At 38.4% G+C, this 24,660-nt stretch overlaps 1 protein-coding gene across 1 annotated transcript in view; it reads left to right on the top strand.

Annotated features, from left to right (window-relative positions):
- The window catches only part of SLC35D1 (solute carrier family 35 member D1), a 54,099-nt gene that overhangs the window by 6,330 nt on the left and 23,109 nt on the right, over positions 1 to 24,660 (top strand). Inside the window, exons 7-9 of the mRNA XM_079913419.1 lie at positions 237 to 339; positions 4,980 to 5,072; positions 23,652 to 23,719. Coding sequence (XP_079769545.1) covers positions 237 to 339; positions 4,980 to 5,072; positions 23,652 to 23,719 — 264 coding nt within the window. The remainder of the gene's footprint in view (positions 1 to 236; positions 340 to 4,979; positions 5,073 to 23,651; positions 23,720 to 24,660) is intronic.

Raw genomic sequence — 24,660 nt, 5'->3', positions numbered from 1 at the left:
CTAATGATTTTGTGTTTAAGTGTTAGTGCTTCTCATTTCTGAAGACCCCCTTACTGATTATGAAATTGCAAACTCTAACCAGGAACCAAGAAATACTAGTAGCTGATAAAATGCCTAATATTCACTTACCTAGATAAGCAATTGTTCTTAGAAGTATTGTAGTTCAGACCTATTTAACATTTAATGCATGTTCTTTAAATGTTAGTTGTTATTAAAGTGTTACTTATGTTTTGCAGCTCTGACTTGGCATTCGATCTGGAAGGATATGTTTTTATTCTGATAAATGATGTCCTGACAGCAGCAAATGGTGCCTACGTAAAACAAAAATTAGATTCAAAAGTAGGTAGCAGTCTCACGCTTCTTTAAGAGATGTTTACTGTTGTTGGGAATGGTCATGTCAATTCATCAGGGGATAAAGTGGGGAATAAGGAAAAATACTTATGAAGGATGCGAAATGCCTGTACCTTGGTGCTCACGTAAGAAACTTTATTTTCTAATTAGCAGTTAGATTTTACTGTTGGCTTTTCTGGAAGGGACTGGGTGAATATTGACTTTGAGAGGGATACTGATGTAAGTAAGGAGTGTTCATTAGAGAAAAGTGTCATAAACGTTCATGGCTGTGTTGTAGAGGACTTGGTGAGGGACCTGGACAAGAAAGAAGTATCTGGAAGCTCTTGAGCAGATTTCAGAAGTGAGTTGGAACAAGAACAAGAATGGACTTTGCATATTTGTCCTACAAATATATAGTAGTCCCTCAATATCCGTGGGGGATTGATTCTAGGAACCCCCGAGGTTAACAACATCCTTGGATGCTCAAGTCCCTTATATAAATGGAGCAGTATTTACATGTAACCTATGCACATCCTCCCATATACTTTAAGTCATTTCTAGATTACTTATAATACCTAATACAATATAAATGCTATGTAAATAGTTGTAAATACAATGTAAATGCTGTGTAAACAGTTGCTTGCGTGGCAAATTCAAGATTTGCTTTTTGGAACTTTCTGGAATTTTTACTTTTTTTTCTGAATATTTTCCATCCACTGTTGGTTGAATCCTCAGATGCAGATATGGATATGGAGGGCCAACTGTAATGGGAAACTTAGGCAGTATTAGAATCTCTCTTTCAGGGGCAACACCGAGTTTCCTGGCCTAGATCTCGTACACATGAACTTCATATACCCCGCTCTTTTCCTTCACCTGCAGCATGCACATGAAGGCTTTAAAGATATTTTTATTTGTCTAATGTATATGTTGAATATAAACACACCAAATTTTATTTTGAGATCAAGCCAGACCATCAGAAAGCTGAGCATTCGAGCCATATTTTACTACATTATGGTATAAGATTGCATTATTGTAAGGAGAAGCTACATGGAACTCAGCTTTATATATCCTAGGGTTGTTATTGAAGGAGTTGTCCTTTCTATCATAATGGATCCTATATGAAGACCCACATGAGATCGTTATCATAGATACCGTCATAGTTTTTCCTAAGCAGCTGGTGTATTTTTATCTAGTACTTAAGTCTTATAACTTGACCATAGCTTTATCTTATTTTCCTACCCCTGTGTTCTCATCAGTCAGATGACCATAACCACTTAGCTTTTAGTTGGTTCTATTATATGTACAGTATTTCTGAAACTACTTCAGGTCCTTTTTTGGGGTTCAGATCATAAATACAAATGCCCTACCTGCTTGATAGTAGTATTAGTATGGAGTTTGTATCATCTTGGCTGGTGGCTTTGCCTTCTTCAGAAAGGACTGTAGAATATATGGCCATCCCAGTAGTTTTCATTATTTTGAATAATCTAGAATGTTTATTTTGAATAACCTGGAAGAACTAGGGGCAGTATAGATCTAGTTTCAGCAAATTTTCTTTGAATATACCCTTTATGTCTTGTTCTCCGTTTATTTGCCTTGAAGACTGTATGATGATTACATTTTAATGGAAGCTACTATTAAAAAATTTAATCTTTGTGCAATAGCTAGAGAAAAGGGAACAGTTAGAGATTTAGTTTTACTCTCGTTTTTTGCTGCTTTGGAAATATGTAGTAATAATAGCATTTCATTTCTCCAGTAGCCTCAGCTGTCTAAAACAGTACTGTCGAGTACAGTTCTGTGATGATGGAAATCTGTTATCTCAGCGGACCATTAATGGTAGCCACTAGCCACACGTAGCTGTTGAACACTTGATAAGTGACGGCACAACTGAGGAACTGAACTGGTAGTTTAATGTAATTATAATTCAATTGAAATAGCTGTGTTTGGCCAGTGGTTACTATATTGTATAGCACAATCTAGAGTACATCCTAGAACCTAGGGAAAATAGCAAAGAGGGTTTCTGAGTATTTTATTCCCAGGGGAGCCTTTTAGTTCCTCACTCAGAAATGACTTATGGCTTACTTGTATTAGAACTTTTAAGCATATTGATCTGCTTTTCACAGTTCATGGATTAGGAGCAACAATCCTATCTGGAGGCAGAGGCTTATCAGCAATATAAAAGCTCAGCTAATAACAAGAGAAGCAGGAAAACTATGAAAGTCAGATGGAACTACTCAAAGATGGACAACACCATATAAAAACACAATACAGTAATGCATGTTAATGATGATGCCCTAAATTAAATTGTAGTCAATGTACTCTGTTTAAGAACAGGGGAAAAGGTATTTAAAACAGTTAACAAGTGAAAAGAAAAACAACAGTTTGGCATTTATCAGCTGTCTGGATGGTGTATGTGTGTGTGTGTGTGTGTAGGCATCCTCTACTTCCTGGATAAGACTCATGTCTCTTGCTGTTGGGGCACCTGATGTTAAAGGTTGTTTTGTCCTACTGTGGCTTTTTTCTTGCTGCCTTAGAAATCAGGTACACCTTTTCATTGATGCTGTGGTGGCTATAAGCAATCAGTTATTTAGTTTATCCAGCAGGCAGTAGGGCCACAATGAGACGCTTTTAATCAGGAGTTTTATTACCTATCATTTCAGAACTGCTTATAATCGTGGTCCTTTGAGCATGAATCACATGACATAAAGACTTAGTGCTGCATTGCAGACCTGAACGCAGCTACTGAATTTAAAACATTTTTAACTCAAAAGAAATCACACAAATAACATGTATTTATAATAGAATTAGTAGAAAACATAGATAAGCAAGAGGAAGAAAATATAAATCTTTCTTAATTCCACCATTGAGTGAGAAGCACTGTTTTGGTAGATACCCTTTTGTAAGAATGTGTGTTTGTGTGTATGTGTGCATGTACACACTTAACTATGAGAAAAACTTAAAAGAGTGATGAAATATAATGTTTTCTAACCTGTATTTTTCATTTAGTACTGTTTCATGAACACTTTCCTCATCAATCAGTATTAAACATTTTTAGTGGCTGCATAATATTTCATTGTATGGTTGTATCATAATCTAATCAACTAGTTTTCTACTGTTGGGTATTTGTTTCCAGTTTTTCAAAGCTTCTTTTGATATAGCACAGGGAACTCTGCTCAGTATTCTGTAATAACCTAAATAGATACATAACAAAGATTAGATACATGTATATGTATAACTGAATCACTTTGCTGTACACCTGAAACTAACACAACATTGTTAATCAACTCTACTCCAATATAAAATAAAATCAAAAAAAAAATTATCACTGAAAAAAAACCCTGCTTTTGAGAAGGTAGTTTGACTTTTCATATCACTTGGTGATCTTTCAGTCACAGAAGTTAGGCAGATTATTATGCCCTTATCCTCACTATTCCTTTACCCCCCCTTTACCCTCCAAACTCAGGCCTACTTTTTTAGGTGACTGCTTCCTGCTGAATGTCCCAGAATTCTGTGCATCAAAGGTGGACCCACAGTTCTCATAGACTCCCTGTGTTTGAAGATGTGTGTGGTCTTCTGTTGCTCCCCAGTAGCTGAGGGCACAACTAGTCATACCATATTTTGGGAATTGTAGGGTAATCTTTTTTTTTTTAATGTTTATTTTATTTATTTATTTTTGGCTGTGTCGGGTCTTAGTTGTGGCACGCGGGATCTTTTGTTGTGGTGCTCAGGCTCTTTGTTGCGGTGCGCGGGCTTCTCTCTAGTTGTGGCGTGTGGTCTTCAGAGCGCACAGTCTCAGTAGTCGTGACACATGGGCGCTCTAGTTGTGGTGTGCAGGCTCCAGAGCATGTGGGCTCTGTAGTTGCAGCACGTGAGCTCTCTAGTTGTGGCGCACAGGCTCAGTAGTTGTGGTGTGAGGGCTTAGCTGCCCCACGGCATGTGGGATCCCAGTTCTCCGACCGGGGATCGAACCCACATCCCCTGCATTGGAAGGTGGATTCTTAACCACTGGACCACCAGGGAAGTCCCTGTAGGGTAATCTTAATCTTCTTTCTTTTTTCTTTTCTTTTCTTTCCTTTTTCTTTTCCTTTTTCTTTTCTTTCTTCTTAATCTTCATTGTACTTCCCGTATACATTTTCAGAAATACTTCACTGGGAAGTTATGTCTGTCTGTGTGTTGGTCTAGGTGTGAGTCTTTGTGTCTGTTAAATTGCACTCTGTTATAGTTCTGAAAAGCCCGAGACTAACTTGGTGACTTTTATTCTGTTCTGGAAAGGGAAGGGCTTCAAGGACGTGCTTCTGTAGAGATGTATGTTTGTGTTCAAAATAACTTCTTTTCTCCTTGCTGTTTTGAGGCAGCGAGTTGATGTCATTTTTATTTCTCTGATCTTAAGCACTCAGGGAATTTATTTCAAATAAACTTGAAACCTTGTAAGTTTGCATTTTTTTTTTTTTTTGGAAAGCTTAGGTCATTAATGTTTGCAAGACTTCTGACTTGACTAATTTGCTGTGTATGTTGTGGGGGAGGGGTGCATGTTTGTAATGGGGGGTGGCACTCTGTACAGGGTTGTCTTTCTCTGTCTACTGGAACCAAATGAAACACCTAATTTTTTTTTTTTTTTTTTTTTTTTAACACCTAATTTTTTATTCTCCTAGGAGCTGGGAAAATATGGTCTGCTCTATTACAATGCACTGTTCATGATTCTGCCCACCCTAGCCATTGCATATTTTACGGGAGATGCGCAAAAGGTAGGACTTTCTGATTATGGCTTCATGGTGTATGTTTTTGAATTTTATTTTAATTTGTATTACCAAGAGATAGACAGTTGGGTTGTTAAAAAGTAAAGTTCTTAGTAAGTGACCAAAGACTGAGAATTTACCTTTTAGCTTGCTAATGTCATGCTAACCTTTTTGGATAGTACTAAAATAGCTTAAAATAGCTCTGGCTGTCGACATAAAAATAGTGCATGCCAACTAGTGTCCTTCTCTTACGTGCCAGGAGGATAGAGGAAGGGAATTTTTACATTTCTACTAAACTACAAAATAGGAATAGTAGCAAACTATCCTTGAGAAACAAAAAATCCAGAAGTAGTAGAATTCTTCAAACCTAACAAAACGCTTGTTATCTCTAGAAGCTCTCAGTTTTGGTGTACAATTGTCATCCTGGCTTAAATCCCAAGCTGTTTTTTCCCCTCAGGAGATATTTAGCTGTGTGGTGACTTAACCATATAAATAGCAACGAATATAATAGTTTACTCATTTTCTGCAAATGTTTAGCTAAATAAATCCAGAATAAAGTAGCAAACTAAATCCAGACAAGAATTTTTCTCTGAAACACATATTCATAGCATAAAAATTGGTAACATTTTGTTAGAATTCACAGAATTTTGCAAACTTAATGGAAATCTAGAATTCTGCCAAGGATTTCGGTACCAAGATTCCTCCTAATGATTCCCCTGGCTAGTAGTTTCTTCAGAATAAATGTATTGATTGTTTATTATAATGACAGCGACAAGTTCCCCAAATCAGTGGGGACCAAAATAAAGAAGAGGTTTTTAGAAGTAGTTAGACTGTTAAAAATTGTGCTTGAATCAGAGGTAGGAGAAGACTGACTGCTTATAAAGCTGTTTTGTTTTTTTCATCAAGAACTCTTTCTTTTAAAACTGGCAAAGAACATATGTAAATGTTTTAATGAACTGTGACCTGGCTATCAGCAGGCCTAGAAATGACTCCAAAGCAGGAAACTACTGTAGAGGTGTTGCTCTAAAAATAAAGATGTTGAATGAGTTTTTTGTGGCTGTGCAAAAAGTGGGAAGAGAAACTAACATTTATTGAGTCCCTATTATGTGCTAGTCACTTTTTATATACAATGTAATATAGTCCCCATAACAGCTGTAGGAAGTTTGAATTAACCCTATTTTACCAAGGTGCAAATAGAGGTTCAGAGAGACTGAATAACTTGCCCAGCATCAGACTGTCAGCAGGTAGTAGAGTCAGGATTTAAACCCAAGCCTGACTGCAGAGGCCATGGTCTTTTCAGTGTTCTGCCTCCTCTAGCTGACTCTGGCAGAAGCACCCTTCACTCTTTAGTTTTGGGGTAAGAATGTAATGTAAAATAACCAGGTACCCCATGGCAGCACAGATGATTCCAAATCTTGAGGCCAATCTGTACATGAGAAAGTTGGAAGAATTAATGTGATTAGGTGTTCTACAGTCTCGGCAAAAATGGAATTTTCATTAATTTGAAACTTTGACTAGTAGCTTGTAGCTACTTGAAAACATTGACTGAAGGAGATATTTCTTCATTCCAGAGTGATGATCGTTTAACTAGAAGTTATCTGCCAGGTTGTAGCAAAATTCATGCGTATTTTGAAGTTCACTAACACACTTTCAATTTTAAATGCTTCGATATAATTACAGGTGTTTACCCATAGTGGAAAAAATGACTTTGCCACCTATATTGGGATGAGATTTAGATTTTACTCTTTTATTCTTCTTTTTTTAAGCAGAGGAGTGGAATTTGAGTAATCTTTTTGTTTCTTCCAATGAAAATGCCAAGCAAAGGTCAAGAAAGGTTTATTTTGAAAGAACAGTGTTTTTTAAGAATGACTGAATTTATCTAAATGCTTTCAAGTTGGGATGATAAACTAATTATGGAGGCTAAACTCATTGCTTTGTGATCAACCCCATCAGTGTTTTGGGTTTTACATAAATGTTTGTTCATCCTTATTCTTATTATTAATTAATATGATTCTTATAAAATATTTATTGGGGTACAGATGGACCTACTGGCTGGCAGGCTTACAATCTCATGCTCTTTTTCTTAACATTCTCTCCTTGACATACTCTCCCTCTAACATTCTCGAATAGTTATTAAGTGCTATTGTGTGTCTCACAGTGCTAAGCTCAGGTGATAAGAAAGAAGGATGAATTAGGTGGTATTCTTGCCTTTGAGAACCATTTAGTTGTCTTGGGGAGCAGACCTGTCATCATCAGAGTCGTAATTGTTACCAGTTCTGTGGGAAAGGTGTTGGGGTCATTGTGGGTTGGAAAATGGAGGTGGGTCAATTCCATCTCCTTGTTGGAGAGGGAATGCCTATCTCATGGAGCTTTGCCTACAGAATGAAAATACAAATGATATGAATAATCAGTATTGTTTGGTAGGTTATGAATTAAATTTGGAACTTAGGAACTCCAAGAATTCTGAGTTTGATTCTGTTCCTAAATTCCTTTCTTCCTAAATTCCTTGTGTGCTTACTACAATTTTATTTTAAGTTCATTTCAGATTCAGTCAGTTCAGTATTACTGAGCATCTTCCTTGTGGTAAGAAAGCCCTGTGCTAAGTTCTTTGGGGAATATATGAGAAATACAACATAGTCCTTGCCACACAAGAAAGACATTTGACATGCTACAGAGATGGTGTAAGATCCAGCACCAAAGCGCATGCCCGTCAGTCAGTCAGTACTATAAGTATTCAGGTTAGGAAGAAACTGGTGTGGGTTAAATATCAAGCTTGGATTTTTAGAGGAGATAGGGCTTGGTTTTCTTACCCACCAACTGCAACAAGTAATGCTAACCTGTTCTGGGGGTTGTTGTTAGAGATATAACTTACAGAAGTGGTTGAATGGTTTGCTTTTATTAATCAGCACAGAAGCAGTGGGTGGAAGCCATAGATGCCCTAGCGCATCCTAGAGGCTCATAGTATCCTACAAGAGGTTGCAGTTGATTTCTTCCACTGGAAGGTTCAGTTTCATAGTAGTCAGTGGGTTGGTGTCTGAAGTTCTGGCAAAAAGGGTTCACATTACAGCGTGGAATATGTGGCAGGATTTCAGGTAAGTGTTTTCTAGTAAGTCAGGTTCATATTCAGTGTGTCTTTTAGGCTTGGGTTTTCCCTTCAAAATATGTGTACATATAAGTGGACAAACATTCATGTATGTACATGTATTTTTTTAAAGAGTGGACACTTTTTTGGCGTGACAGTTTATCTTTTTTTTTTTTTAATTTTTATTTATCTATTTACTTGGTTGTGTTGGGTCTTAGTTGCAGCAGGCGGGCTCCTTAGTTGTGGCATGCAAACTCTTAGTTGCAGCATGCATGTGAGATATAGTTCCCAGACCAGGGATTGAACCCGGGTCCCCTGTGTCGGTAGCGCAGAGTCTTAACCGCTGTGTGCCACCAGGGCAGTCCCAACAGTTTATCTTTAAATAAAGCTGTTCCCATGTTAACAATTTCAGTCTACTTCTGACCTTCAAGTAATACTTCACCTATAGGGTATGATGCCTTGCACGATGCCTGATAAGATGCTTCCACATTAATCATTTTCCCTAATCCTCATTGTGTACCTGTGTGGTAGGTTGTTATCTGATATATAGAGGTTAAGGACATGGTAGCTGAGTTCAGCACTAGAACCAGTCTTTCTTTTTTTTTGGCCGCATCCTGTGGCTTGTGGGATCTTACTTCCTTGACCAGGGATCGAACCCGTGCCCTTGACAGTGAAAGCACAGAGTCCTAACCACTGGACTGCCAGGGAATTTCCCTAAAACCAGTCTCTCTCTGACTCCAGGGAGATCTCTTGCTGTTTGCCTGACCACATCTATCTCCCAGAGCCACTTGCTGCATCCCTGACTTGTTTTTTCCCCCGTTCAGGACTTGCATGCATACAGAACAAGCTACTGAATGGGAGAAATATCTCAGATTAGTATTAGAAGTGGAGTCCCTGAAGCTTGTCTTTCTTGTTACTTAATTGTTTACAAATAATTATTTATTTCACTCAGTGAATATTAATTGAGTGCTTATTACGTGTCAGGTGCTGTTCTAAGTTAAAAAAAAAAAAAGACATGTCTTTGCCTCAAAGGAGCTTGCATTCCAATGGGGTAAGATATACTAAGCATAAATTTTGTAATAAGAGCTATGAAGAGAGAAAACGAGGAGAAGAGTGATTGGGGAAGTGCTATTTTGGATAAGATGATTAGGGAGAGCATCTCTATAAGCTTCGTTTGAGCAGACACTGAACTGAGTGGACTGAGAGACCAGTTTGTGTGGCTCCTTGGAAGGAGTAGTCTAGGCCGAGGGAAGAGCAGGCTCTAAAGACTGAGGTAGGAGCTTGTTCACGAGGAGCATTTTCTGGAGTGGCAAATATCAGGAGACATCAGAGTGGGCCTTGGAAGGTGTGGAGGCAGAAAAACAAAAGGTACGTTCCAGGTGGAATTAATAGCGTGGGCACAGGCCCAGCCGCAAGGACCAGACTCTTCCACGTGGTTAGAAGGTAGAAGTCAACGACTTTGGAGCCCTTAGAGGATTCCTTGGAGAGCATGTGGTTCCAGACCCTTGTTTCACAGATGAGGGAACTGGGCCCAAAGAGGGCTCAGGGCGAGAGCCCAGATTTTCTGACTCTGTGACTAGTGTCTCCTTCTTCCTGCCATCCCACAGCCTGCTTCCTTCCAAGTTGGGACTAGTGCCAGACACTGGAATTTGCAAGTTACTCTGCGGACAGTGACATATCCCTAAGAGTTTGTGACATAAGTGGTACAGTGGAGAGGACTTGGGGCCAGAATGCAAAAGACCAGCAAACTCCAGTTCTGTCTGTGACCACTGTCCGACTTTGGATGAGTCCCTTCTGCTCTCCAGGCCCACTTCGTCATGTGGTAACCGAGTAGGCTGGGTCCACTGAGTCGGCTGGTTCTCTAGGTAGGGCGTGCTTCGGCGCTGAGACAGTGTTTCTGAGGAGTAGGACGCACGCCAGTGTGGAGACTGGGCTGCTGTTCTGACAGCTGGCACGAGCCCAGCTGCCTCCTGATAACCTGTGCTGATAAACTGCTCTCATCTGTTGCGCTCTTGACTTTCCTGACCCAGAGCTTTTTTGATTTTAAGCTCTCTGTGTACTGAATGAAAAGATCTCCAAGATAAATTGTTGAATGAAGAAGCACAGTGTAAAACAGTGCATATGGTTTACTAACTTTTGAGTAAAATAAAAAGGGAAAAATAAGAATATATATACACATTCATTTAATTTACTTATTTAAGTAAAGAAACTGTGGAAGAATATGCATGAAACTAATAAAGTAACCACCAATTTGTGTGTGTGTGTGAGAGAGAGAACAGGGTAAGTGTAGAATAGAAGTGGGATGCAAAAGATGCAATTGAACAACTCATCCTAATGAGCACTAAGGTCCTTGGCAAAGCATTCTGAGAAACCAAATATGTGCGTGTAATTTTTCAAAAAGTTTAAGTTCTCAACATCCCAGGTTTACCAGAAACAAAGGAACCAGTATATCCAGCATTTAGTTTTTTTAGACACATGTCTTCTAACTTTAAGACATTCTTCTTTTAAAAAAAACCATGGGACTTCCCTGGTGGTGCAGTGGTTAGGAATCTGCCTGCTAATGCAGGGAACATGGGTTTGATCCCTGGTCCAGGAAGATCCCACATGCTGTGGAGCAACTAAGCCCATGTGCCACAACTACTGAGCCCACAAGCCACAACTACTGAAGCCTGCATACCCTAGAGCCCACAAGCTGCAACTACTGAGCCCACGCACTCTAGGGTCCCGGTGCCACAACTACTGAGCCTGCATGCTGCAACTACTGAAGCCCACATGCCTAGAGCCCATACTCTGCATCAAGAGAAGCCACCGCAATGAGAAGCCTGCACACCTCAACGAAGAGTAGCCACAGCTAGAGAAAGCCCACGCGCAGCAACGAAGGCCCAACACAGCCAAAAAAAAAAACAAAACAAAACTATGTATCACGCAAAAGCCAGCTTACTGTTAACCAAAGATATCTATTTAACATAGATAAAGGCAGAACAAGCATCAATTGACTAATGACTTTCCAAAGGACAGACTGTGTTTAAACTTGTTAGTCGCTGCCTCCAAAAGGGAATGTCTGTAGCACAAAGCCAGTGATTCAGAGTCTCAGGAATTGGAGTCTGACTTTCTGACAGCACACCCTGCTAGGTGTTCTCACGTAGGGATGGGAGAACAGACCCCTTGCTGTAGCTCTCACAAGGCCAGCACTGTAGGCACTGGTACACTGTATAATGTCTTCATTATATCACTGGTTAAATTACATGGCTCAGATGAGTTTTACAGGAAAAATTACTGCACAGATCATCTACCAGGAGGTGTCTTACTAAGCATTACTACTAAATAATGAATTTTTAGCCTGTCTAGAGTTATTAATCTTTTCTGGGTCCCTTTGTGGATCATTACAGACTGATTCTCAACCCTGAAGTGTTCTTTCCACATAGAGACAGGACCTTCCGGCTTTCTGGGCCTTGGTATTCTCAAATGTAATACAGGTGGGTTGGATCAGTTATTTTTTTATTTGTGAATGACTAGATCTTTCTCTTTGCCTTTATATTGTTTGACTGACAAAGTAATGTTTTTAGCCATTCTTACCTTTGAGGATATGCTTTTTTCAAATAAGAGTAAGTGACCCCATTGACACTAGTACTGGAGTATGTAGTTTTGACATGGTATGTAGGTTTTAACATAGGCAGTAGAACCTAGCAAGAAGGGGTATTGAAGATCTGTGGGTTCTTGTTCCTTTTCTCAACTAGGAGCAGGAGGCAGGCAGATGGTTACAGTAGTGCAGAAGATGGGTTGCTAACTAGGACCACTGGTTGCATGAACTTGTCTAACTTTTCCAAGGTGGGGGGGAACCATGCAGATCATTTACACCACTGACATTATCTTCTGCCTTAGCAGGTGTCCTGGCAGTTTACTTTCTAGGCTAAGGATTCAATTCCTTTCTCAAGAGTTTTTTGGGGAATGAATTTTCAAAATAGAATTCATTAACCTTTTTTTTCTTTTAACCATGAAGTCCAAAGACTAAATGGTTTATTTATTTTTAGTCTTTATAGTAAGCAGGGAGGTATCCAAACATAAGAAAATGTCTCAATGATGCTTTGGATTTTATTTCAAATCTCAAGTAAATTGGCAACAGATTTTCCTGGGAGTGAGAATGGTTGCATCTAAGACTCAGGTATATGTTGAAATTATTCCCTGCTTTTCACTAGATTAGGGTGGTGATTTGGTGCTAATGTGGCATTGTAGACATTGCCAAGTTGTCCCAGCTAAGCCTGCACATAGCCTCAGACTTTTCACCAAGATACTGGTCCAGATAGGCAGATCCATCGCTTAGAGCTGGTTGATTAGACAAAATCTGATTGTATCCCTACACTAGATTTTTTTTTCTTTTTCTTTTTAAACTGAAGTGTAATTGACTTACAATATTACATTAGTTTCAGGTATACCTTCACTAGATTTTATTCATTATGTTACTGATTACTGCCTAATCTTACTCAGTCTCCCTTTCTTAATTTCCTTAACCTAAGCAACTAAAGAACACATTTCTTTCATTAAAGTTTTTTTCTAAATATTTTTATTTAACTGAAAGTCTTATTTAAACCAAATGCCTGGTTTTAGGAAGTGGTAGGTCCATATGACCTGTTTGCCCATTACTTATGCCACATTCTTTTCATGCCTGTGGTGTGTATTACGTTACACTATCAGCACCTGTAGAACCAGAGACTTCATTCAAAACAGAAGGAAAGCCTTAGAAAGCACGTTTGTATGTTCAGTCTGTAATCACAGCCAGCACTCAGCCAGCACTGAAAATTGCCGGCCTTGTGTCAGAGAGCCCATCTAGTTCTGTGCCACACAGAATGACCAAGCAGGTCATTTTCTTCACAATGGCTCTTTATCAGTTTTCTCTAGAGGCAGAAGTTTTGTTTTGTTTAAAAATTGAATAACAAAGCACATTCTCACCGTGCCTTCTTTATTTCTAACTTAGGGAGAAGAAAAAAATTCGCTTGTAAATCTATCACTGAGAGATAACAGTGATAGAAGTTTAAGTGAATAATCTCTCTGAATGTAAATTATGTATACATTTAAAGAGTCTGTATTTTATTCTCTCGATTGATTCTCACAAGAAACAGATGGAGTAGTTTTCTATATTTGTAATATAGGTAGAGGTTTAGAAAGGTTAACTGAGTTTATGATGGCCTCACAGAAAATTAATGGCAGAGAGAGAGTTAGAACTTTCGCTTTTTGACTCCGTAACCATGTGGAACCATCTAGGAGAAAATTCAGAATATATTGCCTTGTCTTTGGTTTTCCCCAGTAGTCCAGATAGCAGGATGAAGGTTATGGAGCTGAACAGGTATTTACTAGCTGAATAACTTTGGTAAAGTTACTTAATATTTCTGAGCCTAGAGCATAATAGCTTAATAAGCAGTAGCTTTTATTGTTTTTATTATGCCATCTTTAAGGCATAATAAAAGGAGAGTGGACTCCTTTGTACTGTAGGACTGTTTGGGTCATATTTATCCTGCAGCTATACATTCAAATGTCTGCTGCTTGCCAAAGATCCATTCCTATGGCAAAGCAGGGGAATGCAACAGGCTGCCTGTCCCGTAGACTGGCTTTCTCCAGAGACAGGCTGAGTATTTAGGGAAAGAAAAAAATCCCGTGAGAATTATTTTTCTATTTTTGAATTATATATAAATGGAATTATGTCCTTGAGATTTATTTTAATATTCTATATAGTTATTATGTTCCCAAAGGGGACTGTGCACTAAATATTTGGGGCATTTTTCTGAATAAAATTTAATGCTCCGTGTAGAGAACATTGGGCTTTGAAATATGTTAAGTCTACCATGGATTAGCTGTGTTACCTGAAGTAAGTCACTCATTGTCTTCTGGGGATAATAAGGCTTGGCCTTTCTATTGTAGGAATCAAATGACAGGCCATGTACGGAAGCACTTTGTAAACCATAATGTGCTCCATAAATATAAGGTGGTACGTTTTTATTGCTGCCGTTTGTCCCTTCACTATCAGCAAACCTGACTGAACCATCTTCAGCTTAGTGCTCTGAGGCCTACCATGGGGCCTGGCACATGATCGGAACTTAGCAGATGTTGAATTGTACATTGAAAGCAGTGAAGGACTGTTGAGAAAGGATGAGGAGAGAAAAGAAAGATGTAAAAAACGACCCAAGTGAAACTTTTAGGGATGAAAAATATAATCAGAATTGAAAAATAAAGCAGAAGGTATCAAACAGATTAGGTACTATACAAGAAAAGTTCAGTGAATTAAACAAATAGTAATAGAAACTATTCAAGATGAACTTCAGAAAAAAAGACTAGAAAACAAACGAACAGATTATTAGTGACATGTAGGATAATATTAAGGGTCTAACATTTGTCTAAGTATCGTCCTGAAAAAGGGGCAGGGTGGGGGAGAAAAAAAATATTTGAAGAAATAATGGCTGATTTTTTTCCAAATTTGATGAAAACTCTAAACCTATGCCCACAAGGAACTCAATAAACCTTAAATAGAATAAGCATAAAGGAAACTATACCATAAAGAGGGATATTCCATAATGCTAAAAGGGTTAATATTAGTGGGTATAACAATACTGAGTGTGTATGTACTTGATGAGAGAGCTTCAAAATATATGAAGCAAAAAGTGATAGAACGGAAAGGATAAATAGACCAACCTACGATTATAGTGGAGATTTTAACATTCTCCTTTCAGTAATTGATAAAACAAATTCAGAGTCATTAAGGATAGAGAAGACTTGAACAACACCATCAACCAAGCCGACCTAACTGACGTTTGTAGAGCCCTCCGCTCAATAGCAAGAGGATACACATTTGTTTCAAGTGCACATGGAACAATTCACCAAGATAAACTGTATTCTGGGCCATAAAACAAGTAGTAAAAGTTTAAAAGAATCAAAACCATACAGGGGATGTTCGCTGATCAGCACAGAATTAAACTAGAAATTAATATGTATTATAAAAGAAGAAAGATTTAAATTCAGTGATCTAAGCCTCTCCCTTAAGAAACTAGAAAAAAATAAGAGCAAATTAAACCCAAAGTAAATAGAAGGAAGCAGAAATTGATGAAATAGGAAACAGAAAAGCAGAAACAGAAACTAAAAGCTGGTTCTTTGAAAAGATCAGTACAATTGCTAAACCATGGCCAGTTGATCAGGATGGAAAGTCAGAATATACAAATTACCGACATCAGGAATGAGAAAGGGGCATCATTACCTAGCCTGCATATATTAAAAGGATAATAAGGGAATTTTATGAACAATATACCATAAACTCAAAAACTGAGATGAAATGGACAAATTCATGAAAGAGACAAAACTGCCAAAGCTCACTCAAGAAGAAATAGATAACATGAATAGCCTTATTCGATTAAATAAATTGCTCTATTTAATTAAAATAAGTAAAAGCCCTAGTTTTTAGCCCTATCTTTATTAAAGAAATTGAATTTTTAGTTTAAAACCTTCCGAGAAAGGAAACTCCAGGCCCTGATCACTTCACTGGAGAATTTTACAAGATGTTTAAGGAAGAAACAATGCTAATTCTACATAAAATTTTCCAGAGTATAGAAAAGAACACTTCCCAATTGATTTATGAGGCCAGCATACCCTCTACCACTAGCTGACAAAAAATTACAAGGAGAGAAGAACACTATAGTCCAAAAAAATACAGCAGTATATAAAAGGACACTAAATCATGACCAAGTTGTGTTTATCTTAGGAATTAAGGTTAGTTTAAAATTGGAAAATCAGTTAATCAGTGCAATTCATCATCTTGGCAAGAATAAAGTAGATGAACATGTCGATAGTTTGAGAAAATGTATTTGACAGAAATTGACACCCATTTATGAGTTTAGAATTCTCAGCAAAGTAGGAATAGAAGGGAACTTTCTCAACCTAATAAAGGACATCTACCAAAATAATGTATTGCTATTTTACTTAATGGTGAACGACTGAATACCTTTTCACTAGGATTGAGAACAAGGCAGGGATGTCTGCTCTCATATAATGTTCTATTCAACATTATACTCGAGGACCCCATCAGTGCAGGAAGGTAAGAATAAGAGATTATAAAGGAAGAATTAACAATATCTCTATAAAAACCATGATCATATATGCAGAAAATCCTAAAGAATCTAGAAAAGAGTGATTAGAACGAATTAGTTTAGCAAAGTTGTGAGATATACGGTCAGCATATAAAAATGGACTGTACTGCCATATACCAGCAATGAACACTTGGCAACTAAGTAAATAATACCATTTATAAAAGCTTCAAAAGTATGAAATAGGGAAAAATTTAACAAAATATGTCAATGTCTGTACACTGAAAACTTTATAAAACAGTACTGAGAGAAATTTTAAAAGACTGAAATAAATGATTTTTATATTTATGAATGTTTATGAATTGGAAAACTTGATATTATTAATCTGTCAATTCTCTTCTAATTGATCTGTAGATTCAACACCGTTCCAATCCCATAGCAGGATTTTTTGTAGAATTGCTAAGCTGATTTTGAAATTTATATAGAATTGCAAAGGACTTAATCATAGTCAAATTTGAAAAAGAACAATGTTGGAGGACCTAGCGAATATCATACTAACTGAAGTAAGTCAGACAGAGAAAGACACATATTATATGATATCACTTATATGTGGAATCTAAAAAATAATGCAAATGAATCTATATACAAAACAGACTCAACAGGTACAGAAAACAAACATGGTTACCAAAGGGGAAGGGGAGTCGGGGGGAGAGATAAATTAGGGGTATGGGATTAACAGATACAAATTACTATTATATAAAATAGAGAAGCAACAAGGATTTACTGTATAGTACAGGGAACTCTGTGCAGTATCTTGTAATAGCCTATAATGGAAAATAATCTGAAAAAAAAATATATGTAACTGAATCACTTTGCTGTAACCTGAAATTAACACAATATTGTAAGTATACTTCAATTAAAAAAAACCAAAAAACTTTTGGGGCTTCCCTGGTGGCGCAGTGGTTGAGAGTTCGCCTGCCGATGCAGGGGACACGGGTTCGTGCCCCGGTCCGGAAGGATCCCACATGCCGCGGAGCGGCTGGGCCCGCGAGCCATGGCCGCTGAGCCTGTGCGTCCGGAGCCTGTGCTCTGCAACAGGAGAGGCCACAACAGTGAGAGGCCTGCATACCGCAAAAAAAAAAAAAAAAAAAAAAAAAAAATTATAAAGAAAAGAAAAATGTTGGAGGATTTATCTACTTGATTTCAAGACTTTTATAAAACTACTGTAATCAAGATGGTGTGGTATTGGATTAAGAGTAGACATAGACCAATGGAACAGAGCAGAGAATCGAGAAGTACAGATAGACCATTTGGTCAGTTGTTTTTGTTGAAGGTAACTAAATAAATCAATGAGCAAAGGATAATCTCTTCAACAAATGGTGCTGGAACAGTTTGACATCTATTTGCAGAAAAATGAACCTTGACCCTTACCTCAGGAAATACACAAAAATTAATTTGAAAAGTATTTTGAGTTGCATTGTGTTGTTCCTCCCCTCAAAGTCATGTTGAAGTCCTACCCCCAGTATCAGAATGTGACCTTATTTTGAAACAGGATCATTGCAGATGTGATTCGTTAAGATGAAATCATAATGGAAGTAGGGTGGACCCTAAATCTAATATCAGTGGTGCAGTTATAAAAAGGGTAAATTTGGACACAGACAGTAACATAGAGAGAATGCCATGAGAACTTGAAGGCAGACACCAGAATGATGCCTCAGCAAGCTAAGGAACACCAAAGATTGCCAGCAAATCACCAGAAGCTAGGGGAGAGGCGTGGAACAGATTCTCTCTCAGCCCTCAGAAGGAACCAACCCTGCTGACACCTTGATCTTGGACTTCTAGCATTTAGAACTGTAAGACAATGCAGTTCTGTTTTTTAAGTCACTCAGTTTGTGGTACTTTGTTACAGCAGCCCTAGCAAACTAATACAAAAAGGATCATAGACCTAAAAGTAGAGCTAAAACTATAAAACTAGAAGAAAACACAGAAAAATATCTTCGTGATTTGGGGTTACACTGGGTTTCATAGAAAAGTCATAAAAAGCAAGAATTGTAAAACACAAAATTGATCTTAGACGCCATCAAAATTAAATTTTTTTTTCTTTTTTTCTTTTTAAAAAAAGTACATTTATTTTTGGCTGTGTTGGGTCTTCGTTTCTGCGTGAGGGCTTTCTCTAGTTGCGGCGAGTGGGGGCCACTCTTAGTCACGGTGCACGGGCCTCTCTTGTTGCGGAGCACAGGCTCCAGACGCGCAGGCTCAGTAGTTGTGGCTCACGGGCCCAGTTGCTCCGCGGCATGTGGGATCTTCCCAGACCGGGGCTCGAACCCGTGTCGCCTGCACTGGCAGGCAGATTCTCAACCACTGCACCACCAGGGAAGCCCTAAAATTGTTTATCAAAAGACACTATTAAGAAAATGCAAGCCACAGACTGAAAATACTTGTATAATCATATATTGCATATATTGCATTCATATATATTGGGTTGGCCAAAAAGTTCATTTGGTTTTTTCCGTAAGATGGCTCTAGTAGTGCTTAGTTGTCTTTAACTTCATTCAAAACAATTTTGTTAGATTGTTTTGCTAGATTGTATGACAGCTGTCATATCAGCCTGCATTAAAAAAAAACATGGATATTGGTGAATTTTTGTCTAGTCATTTTAATATTGAAGATGGGAAGAAAGCAACATTTTTGGCACATTATGCTTTATTATTTCAAGAATGGTAAAAACGCAACTGCAACACACAAAAAGATTTGTACAGTGTTTGGAGAAGGTGCTGTGACTAATCGGATGTTTCAAACGTGGTTTGCGAAGTTTAGTGCTGGAGCTTTCTTGCTGGAAGATGCTCCACGTTCAGGTTGACCAGTTGAAGTTGATAGTGATCAATCGAGGCATTAATTGAGAACAGTCAACGTTATACCACGTGGGAGATAGCCAACATACTCAAAACATCCAAGTCAAGTGTTGAAAATCATTTGCATCAGCTTGGTTATGTTAATCACTTTAATGTTTGGATTCCACATAAGTTAGAGTGGTAAAAAACCTTCTGGACCGTATTTCCACATGCGATTCTCTACTTAAACGTAACAAAAACGTTTCGTTTTTAAAACAAATTGTGACGGGCAATGAAAAGTGTATACTGTTCAATAATGTGGAATGGAAGGGATCGTGGGGCAAGTGAAGTGAATCACCACCAACCACACCAAAGGCCAGTCTTCATCCAAAGAAGGTGGTGATGTGCATATGGTGGGATTGGAAGGGAGTCCTCTATTATGAACTCCTTCCAGAAAACCAGTCAGTTAATTCCAGCAAGTACTGCTCTCAGTTAGACCAACTGAAAGCAGCACTCGATGAAAGCGTCTGGAATTAGTCAACAGAAAACGCATAATCTTCCATCAGGATCACGCAAGGCCGCATGTTTCTCTGAGGACCAGGCAAAAACTGTTAAGGCTTGGCTGGGAAGTTCTGGTTCATCCGCTGTATTCACCAGACATTGCACCTTTGGATTTCCATTTATTTCAGTCTTTAGAAAATTCTCTCAACGGAAAAAATTTCAATTCCCTGGAAAACTGTAAAAGGCACCTGGAACAGTTCTTAGCTCAAAAAGATGAAATGTTTGGGAAGATGGAATTATGAAGTTGCCTGAAAAATGGCAGAAGGTAGTGGAACAAAAGGGTGAATACGTTGTTAAGTAAAGTTCTTGGTGAAAATGAAAAAATGTGTCTTTTATTTTTACTTAAAAACCGAAGGAACCTTTTTGGCCAACCCAATATATATGATTAAAGACTTGTATCTAGAATATATTTTTTTAAACTGTTAATTTAAAACTCAGTAGTAAGAAGACAAATAACTTGAATAAAATTTGGAAAAGGTTTGCACAGACACTTCACTAAAGAAACAGTACTGATGGCACAAAAGCACATTAAAAGATGCTTAACCTCTTTAGTGATTAGGGAAATGCAAATTAAAATTACAGCGATACACGTAGGGAATGGTGGATTTGGGATCTGGGTGCAGGTCTGACTTCAAAGCCAGTAATCAGTTTGTGAAGGTTTTAAAAAAGAAGAAGAAACGGAACTTATAAGAGAGGAAAGTGCTACAAGTTTCAAGACAAAAGATGTTGGTGTCTGTGTGTGAAATAGAATGTATTCTATTTCTTCAAGAGTATTAGGTCTGGGGACTTCCCTGGTGGTCCCGTGGTAAAGAATCTGCCATCCAACGCAGGGGACTTGGGTTCCATCGCTGGTCAGGGAACTAAGATCCCACATGCCGCAGGGCAACTAAGCCTGCGTGCCGCAAACTACAGAGCCCACGCGCTCTGGAGCCCGAGCGCCACAACTAGAGAGAAAAACCTGCACGCCGCAACTAGAGGGAAGCCCGCATGCCTCAACAAAGATCCCATGTGTCGCAACTAAGACCCGACGCAGCCAAAAAAAAAAAAAAAGTATTAGGTCTGTAATACTTTTTACTCCGGTTTATCTGTGTGAGTCTTGCCATGCTTCGACCAGGTATAAACTACAATTTTCATGTCAGTGTATAAATATTTTAAACATTTAACCCTAAAAATAACATTTGATCCCCTAGACCAGTATTTCTTAAAATGTTTGACCTCTACATACAGTTAGAAATAATAATTATATTGTGATTCAGTATACACTCCCATGCACACATAAATGAGGCAAAATTTCATGAAAAAAATATTTCTTGTTACACGGAATACGCCCTGTTTTCTGTTTTGTTCTATTTTATTTTTGAATGTTATTTGTGATCAATAAATTGATTCATGACCTAAAAAAAATTAAAATTATAATGAGCTACCATTTATTCAATCACTTGGATGGTCTGAAACAATTCCAAATGTATGTATGAATGTAGAGCAGAGGGAACTCTCATAACAGTTCCGGTGGGAATACAAAATGTTATAGCTACTTTGGAAAACAGTTGGACAGTTCATTATAAAATTAAAGATGCATTTACTGAAAGAACCAAGCCATCCACATTATGTCAAGTGAAAGAAGCCAGATATAAAAGAGTACATACTGTACAATCTCTCGTTTATATGAAATTACTGAATGGTAAAACTCTAGTAAGAAAGTAGATCAGAGGTTCCCAGGGGCTGTAAATGGGAGAGGGGATTGACTGTAAAGGGGCAGGAGGGAACTTTCTAGGGTGGTAAATATTTCTTTCTTTCCAGCTTTACTGAGATACAATGGACATTTAATATTGTGTAAGTTTAAGTTGTACAGTGGTTGCTTTGTTACAGTTATGTATTAGGAAATGATTACCACAGTAGCATTAGTTAACCCTGCCATCACCTCACATAACTGCCTTTTTTTTTTTTGTGGTGAGAACACTTAAGATCTACTCTCTTAGTAATTTTCAAGTATATAATATAGTGTTGTTAACTATAATACCATGCTTATACGTTAGATCCCTAGAATTTACGCATCTTATAAGTTGTAAAACCAACCTCTCACCATTTCCCCCACGGCCCAGCCCAGGCAACCACCATTTACCCTCTGTTTCTGTGAATTTGGCTTTTTTAGATTTTACATGTAAGTGATATCAGACCACGTCTGTCTTTCTCTGTCTGATTTAGCTCACTTTGCATAATGCCCTCAAGGTCCATTTATGTTGTTGCAAAAAGCAGGATTTCCTTTCTCATGGCTAAATAATGCTCCATTGTGTGTGTGTCTGTGTGTGTGTGTTTTCCATCTTGGCTGTACAAATTTACATTCCCACCCGCAGTGCACAAGTGCTCTCTTTCCTCCACACCCTCTCCAGCACTTGTTATCTCTTGTCTTTTTGATGACAGCTATTCTAACAGGTGTGCTGTGCTTACTGTGGTTTTGATTTGCGTCTTTCTTTTGATTAGTGATGTTGAGCACCTTTTCATGTACCTGTTGTCCATTTGTGCCTCCTTTTGGGGGAAATGTCTACTCACTTCTTTTGCCCATTTTTTAATTGGGTTGTTTGGTTTTTTGTTTTTTTTTTTGCTGTTGAGTTATATGAGTTCCTTATATACTTTGGCTATTCACCTCTTATCAGATATATGGTTTACAAATATTTTTTCCCATTCTGTAGGTTGCCTTCTCATTTTGTTGATGGTTTCTTTTGCTGTGCTGTGCAGAAACCTTTTAGTTTGATGTAGTCCCTCTTATCTTTGCTTTTGTTGTTTGTGCTTTTGGTGTCATAGCCAAAAAATTATTGTCAAGACCAGTGGTAAGGAGCTTTTCCCTGTGTTCTCTTCTAGGTTTCATGGTTTTAGGCCGAAATTTCTTTATCATGACTGTAATGGTGGTTTCATTACTATATATTTTTCAAGACTCATTGAATTACATACTTAAAATTGGTGAATTTTATTTTTTATATGTTACGCCTCAACAAAGAACCATAAACAAATTGAATGTCTACTGTCTGTCAAATGCTGTGTTCGGAATGTGATTCAGTTAATTTGATGTGGTTCCTCCCACCAGGGAGCTCACAGTCTGTAGATGTGGTGTAGAAAGATTTGCAGTTCAGAGAGATAAGAGCACTAAAGAGAAGTACTGATGAGGCACAAAGGAAGGTGTTCTTGATCCGGGAAAGCCCCACGAAGGAGCTGCTTGGCTTCTAGTTTGATGGGTGAGCAGGAGTCAGATGAATGTAGAGGGGAAGGGTATTCCAGGCGAAGGCATGTGAGTTTGAAACTGCAGGTTATGTTTTATAAACCACAAGCAGCCTGGTATTGCTGGAGCCCTGGAGCTGTGAGATTTATGTTGAAGTGGTAAGAGTTGAAGCTGGACAGGTTGGCAGAGAGAGAAAAAGTGGAGCGTTTCTCATATTTGCCTGACAAACTCATATTGCAAGAGAAATTATGTACTTGAGAGACAAACCCTCCCTATTGGATGAGAAATGAGATGATCAATGCACCTGTCATTTCTATTCATTCCTTTGCTTTTGGCTTCAAAACAAACAGAACAACAGAAATCTTGCTTTTACAAAATCAACTGTTTTAAAATAGGAATTCTTCCTGGACAGACCTCAGCTGAATTTGTGTAACTAAGGCTGTACTTGAGCTTTTGCACGTTACAGGGAAGAAATACATTTTAGGGTTTGAGAAAGCCTTTATTTAATACCAGCCATCTGGGAAAACTGCTGAGATTAGTAGGACATGGCTTGTGCCTTTAAGCAGATATGAGTTTCCTTGTACCAACAGGGAGAAGTACAAAATCTCCCTCACCTTACATATTTTGGAAAGGAGAAAACCTTACAAAACTGCTTGTTGATTCAGCTCCATGTATATGACATTCTTGAACATCACTCTCTATGCTTGGAGCGATGCAGGGAAATGTATGTGTGTGTCAGAGTGTGGCGGGAGCAAGCGCACAGGAGTTGGGTTAATGAGTGGAACGGCTGATGTTGAGAGCCTGCTCTAAAGTCCGGGGCTTTCTTGTGTATTACAGGCAATGGATTTTGAAGGCTGGGCCGACACCCTCTTTCTTCTGCAGTTCACCCTCTCTTGTGTGATGGGGTAAGCCTTTGCTGCCTTGTTAACAGATAGTTTTTCGAGGCAGATTTGTTCTAGCGTCTTTTTGCCTCATTCCTTAGTATCCTGTTCTGTCTCTTGAGTATATCAGCTTAGGATAAACCTCCAGATTCAAGTGGTTTCACCACCCTTGGGAATGTGCCCTCAGGGCTACCAAACTGATCTCAAAGTCATGCTTAGAAGGATGAAGGAAAAAAGCTAATATTTACCCAATAAGCTAATATGTGATAAGCACCATTATATTTCAACATGCATTATTTAATTTTATTTCTACATTGACCATTTGACAGATATTGTTGTCCCTTACCTATGAGAAAGCAGGCCCGGAATTCAAGTAAATTGTCTAAGTTTGCAGAATTAGTAGGTAGCAGTGGCAGCCTTTGAATTTAGGGCTGACTTCTCCCTGCCAGGTTGTAGAAGGCAAGAGGGTATCTGCAAATGTGCTGTTATCTGCCTCTTCTCTTCATCTCCAAATATCCCTAATGCTTTTTTCCCTCAACCAGTCATTTCGCTCCATATTTGTGACCAGATCTGGCACAGGCTAGGTACATAGTGATTGGATGCTTCAAAATAAAGTTGACGTGATACCTTGGTACTGAGTCAGGCTTCGAAGCCTCATTGTAATATCTGGGGCTGCTGACTGCTGCCACTTTGTTGTTAAGTGAACTATATCCCCTCTTAAAGTAGTTCTCATTTGCTTTTCTTCCATCCTTAAGAATCTCTCTTGCCTTCACCCTGGTCTGGAATCATATTGGCCTCACGGTGACATGCACACCTGAGCCAGGGCCTGTGAGTCCTGAGCTTTCTATCTGGGTTAGGTGAATTAAGACTATGATCTAAAAAGAGTACTCATGATTGTGAATGGTGGTTTCAAGGTTTTGGTGCGGTAGCTGGGAAAAGCACCTGATCGTTAAATGTACGTGTGT

The sequence above is a fragment of the Stenella coeruleoalba genome (genome assembly GCF_951394435.1).
Source record: "Stenella coeruleoalba genome assembly, chromosome: 1".
In the NCBI taxonomy this organism is placed as follows: Eukaryota; Metazoa; Chordata; class Mammalia; order Artiodactyla; family Delphinidae; genus Stenella; species Stenella coeruleoalba.
Note: the sequence above shows the minus strand (reverse complement) of the source record. Positions and strands in the feature narration are given on the sequence as shown.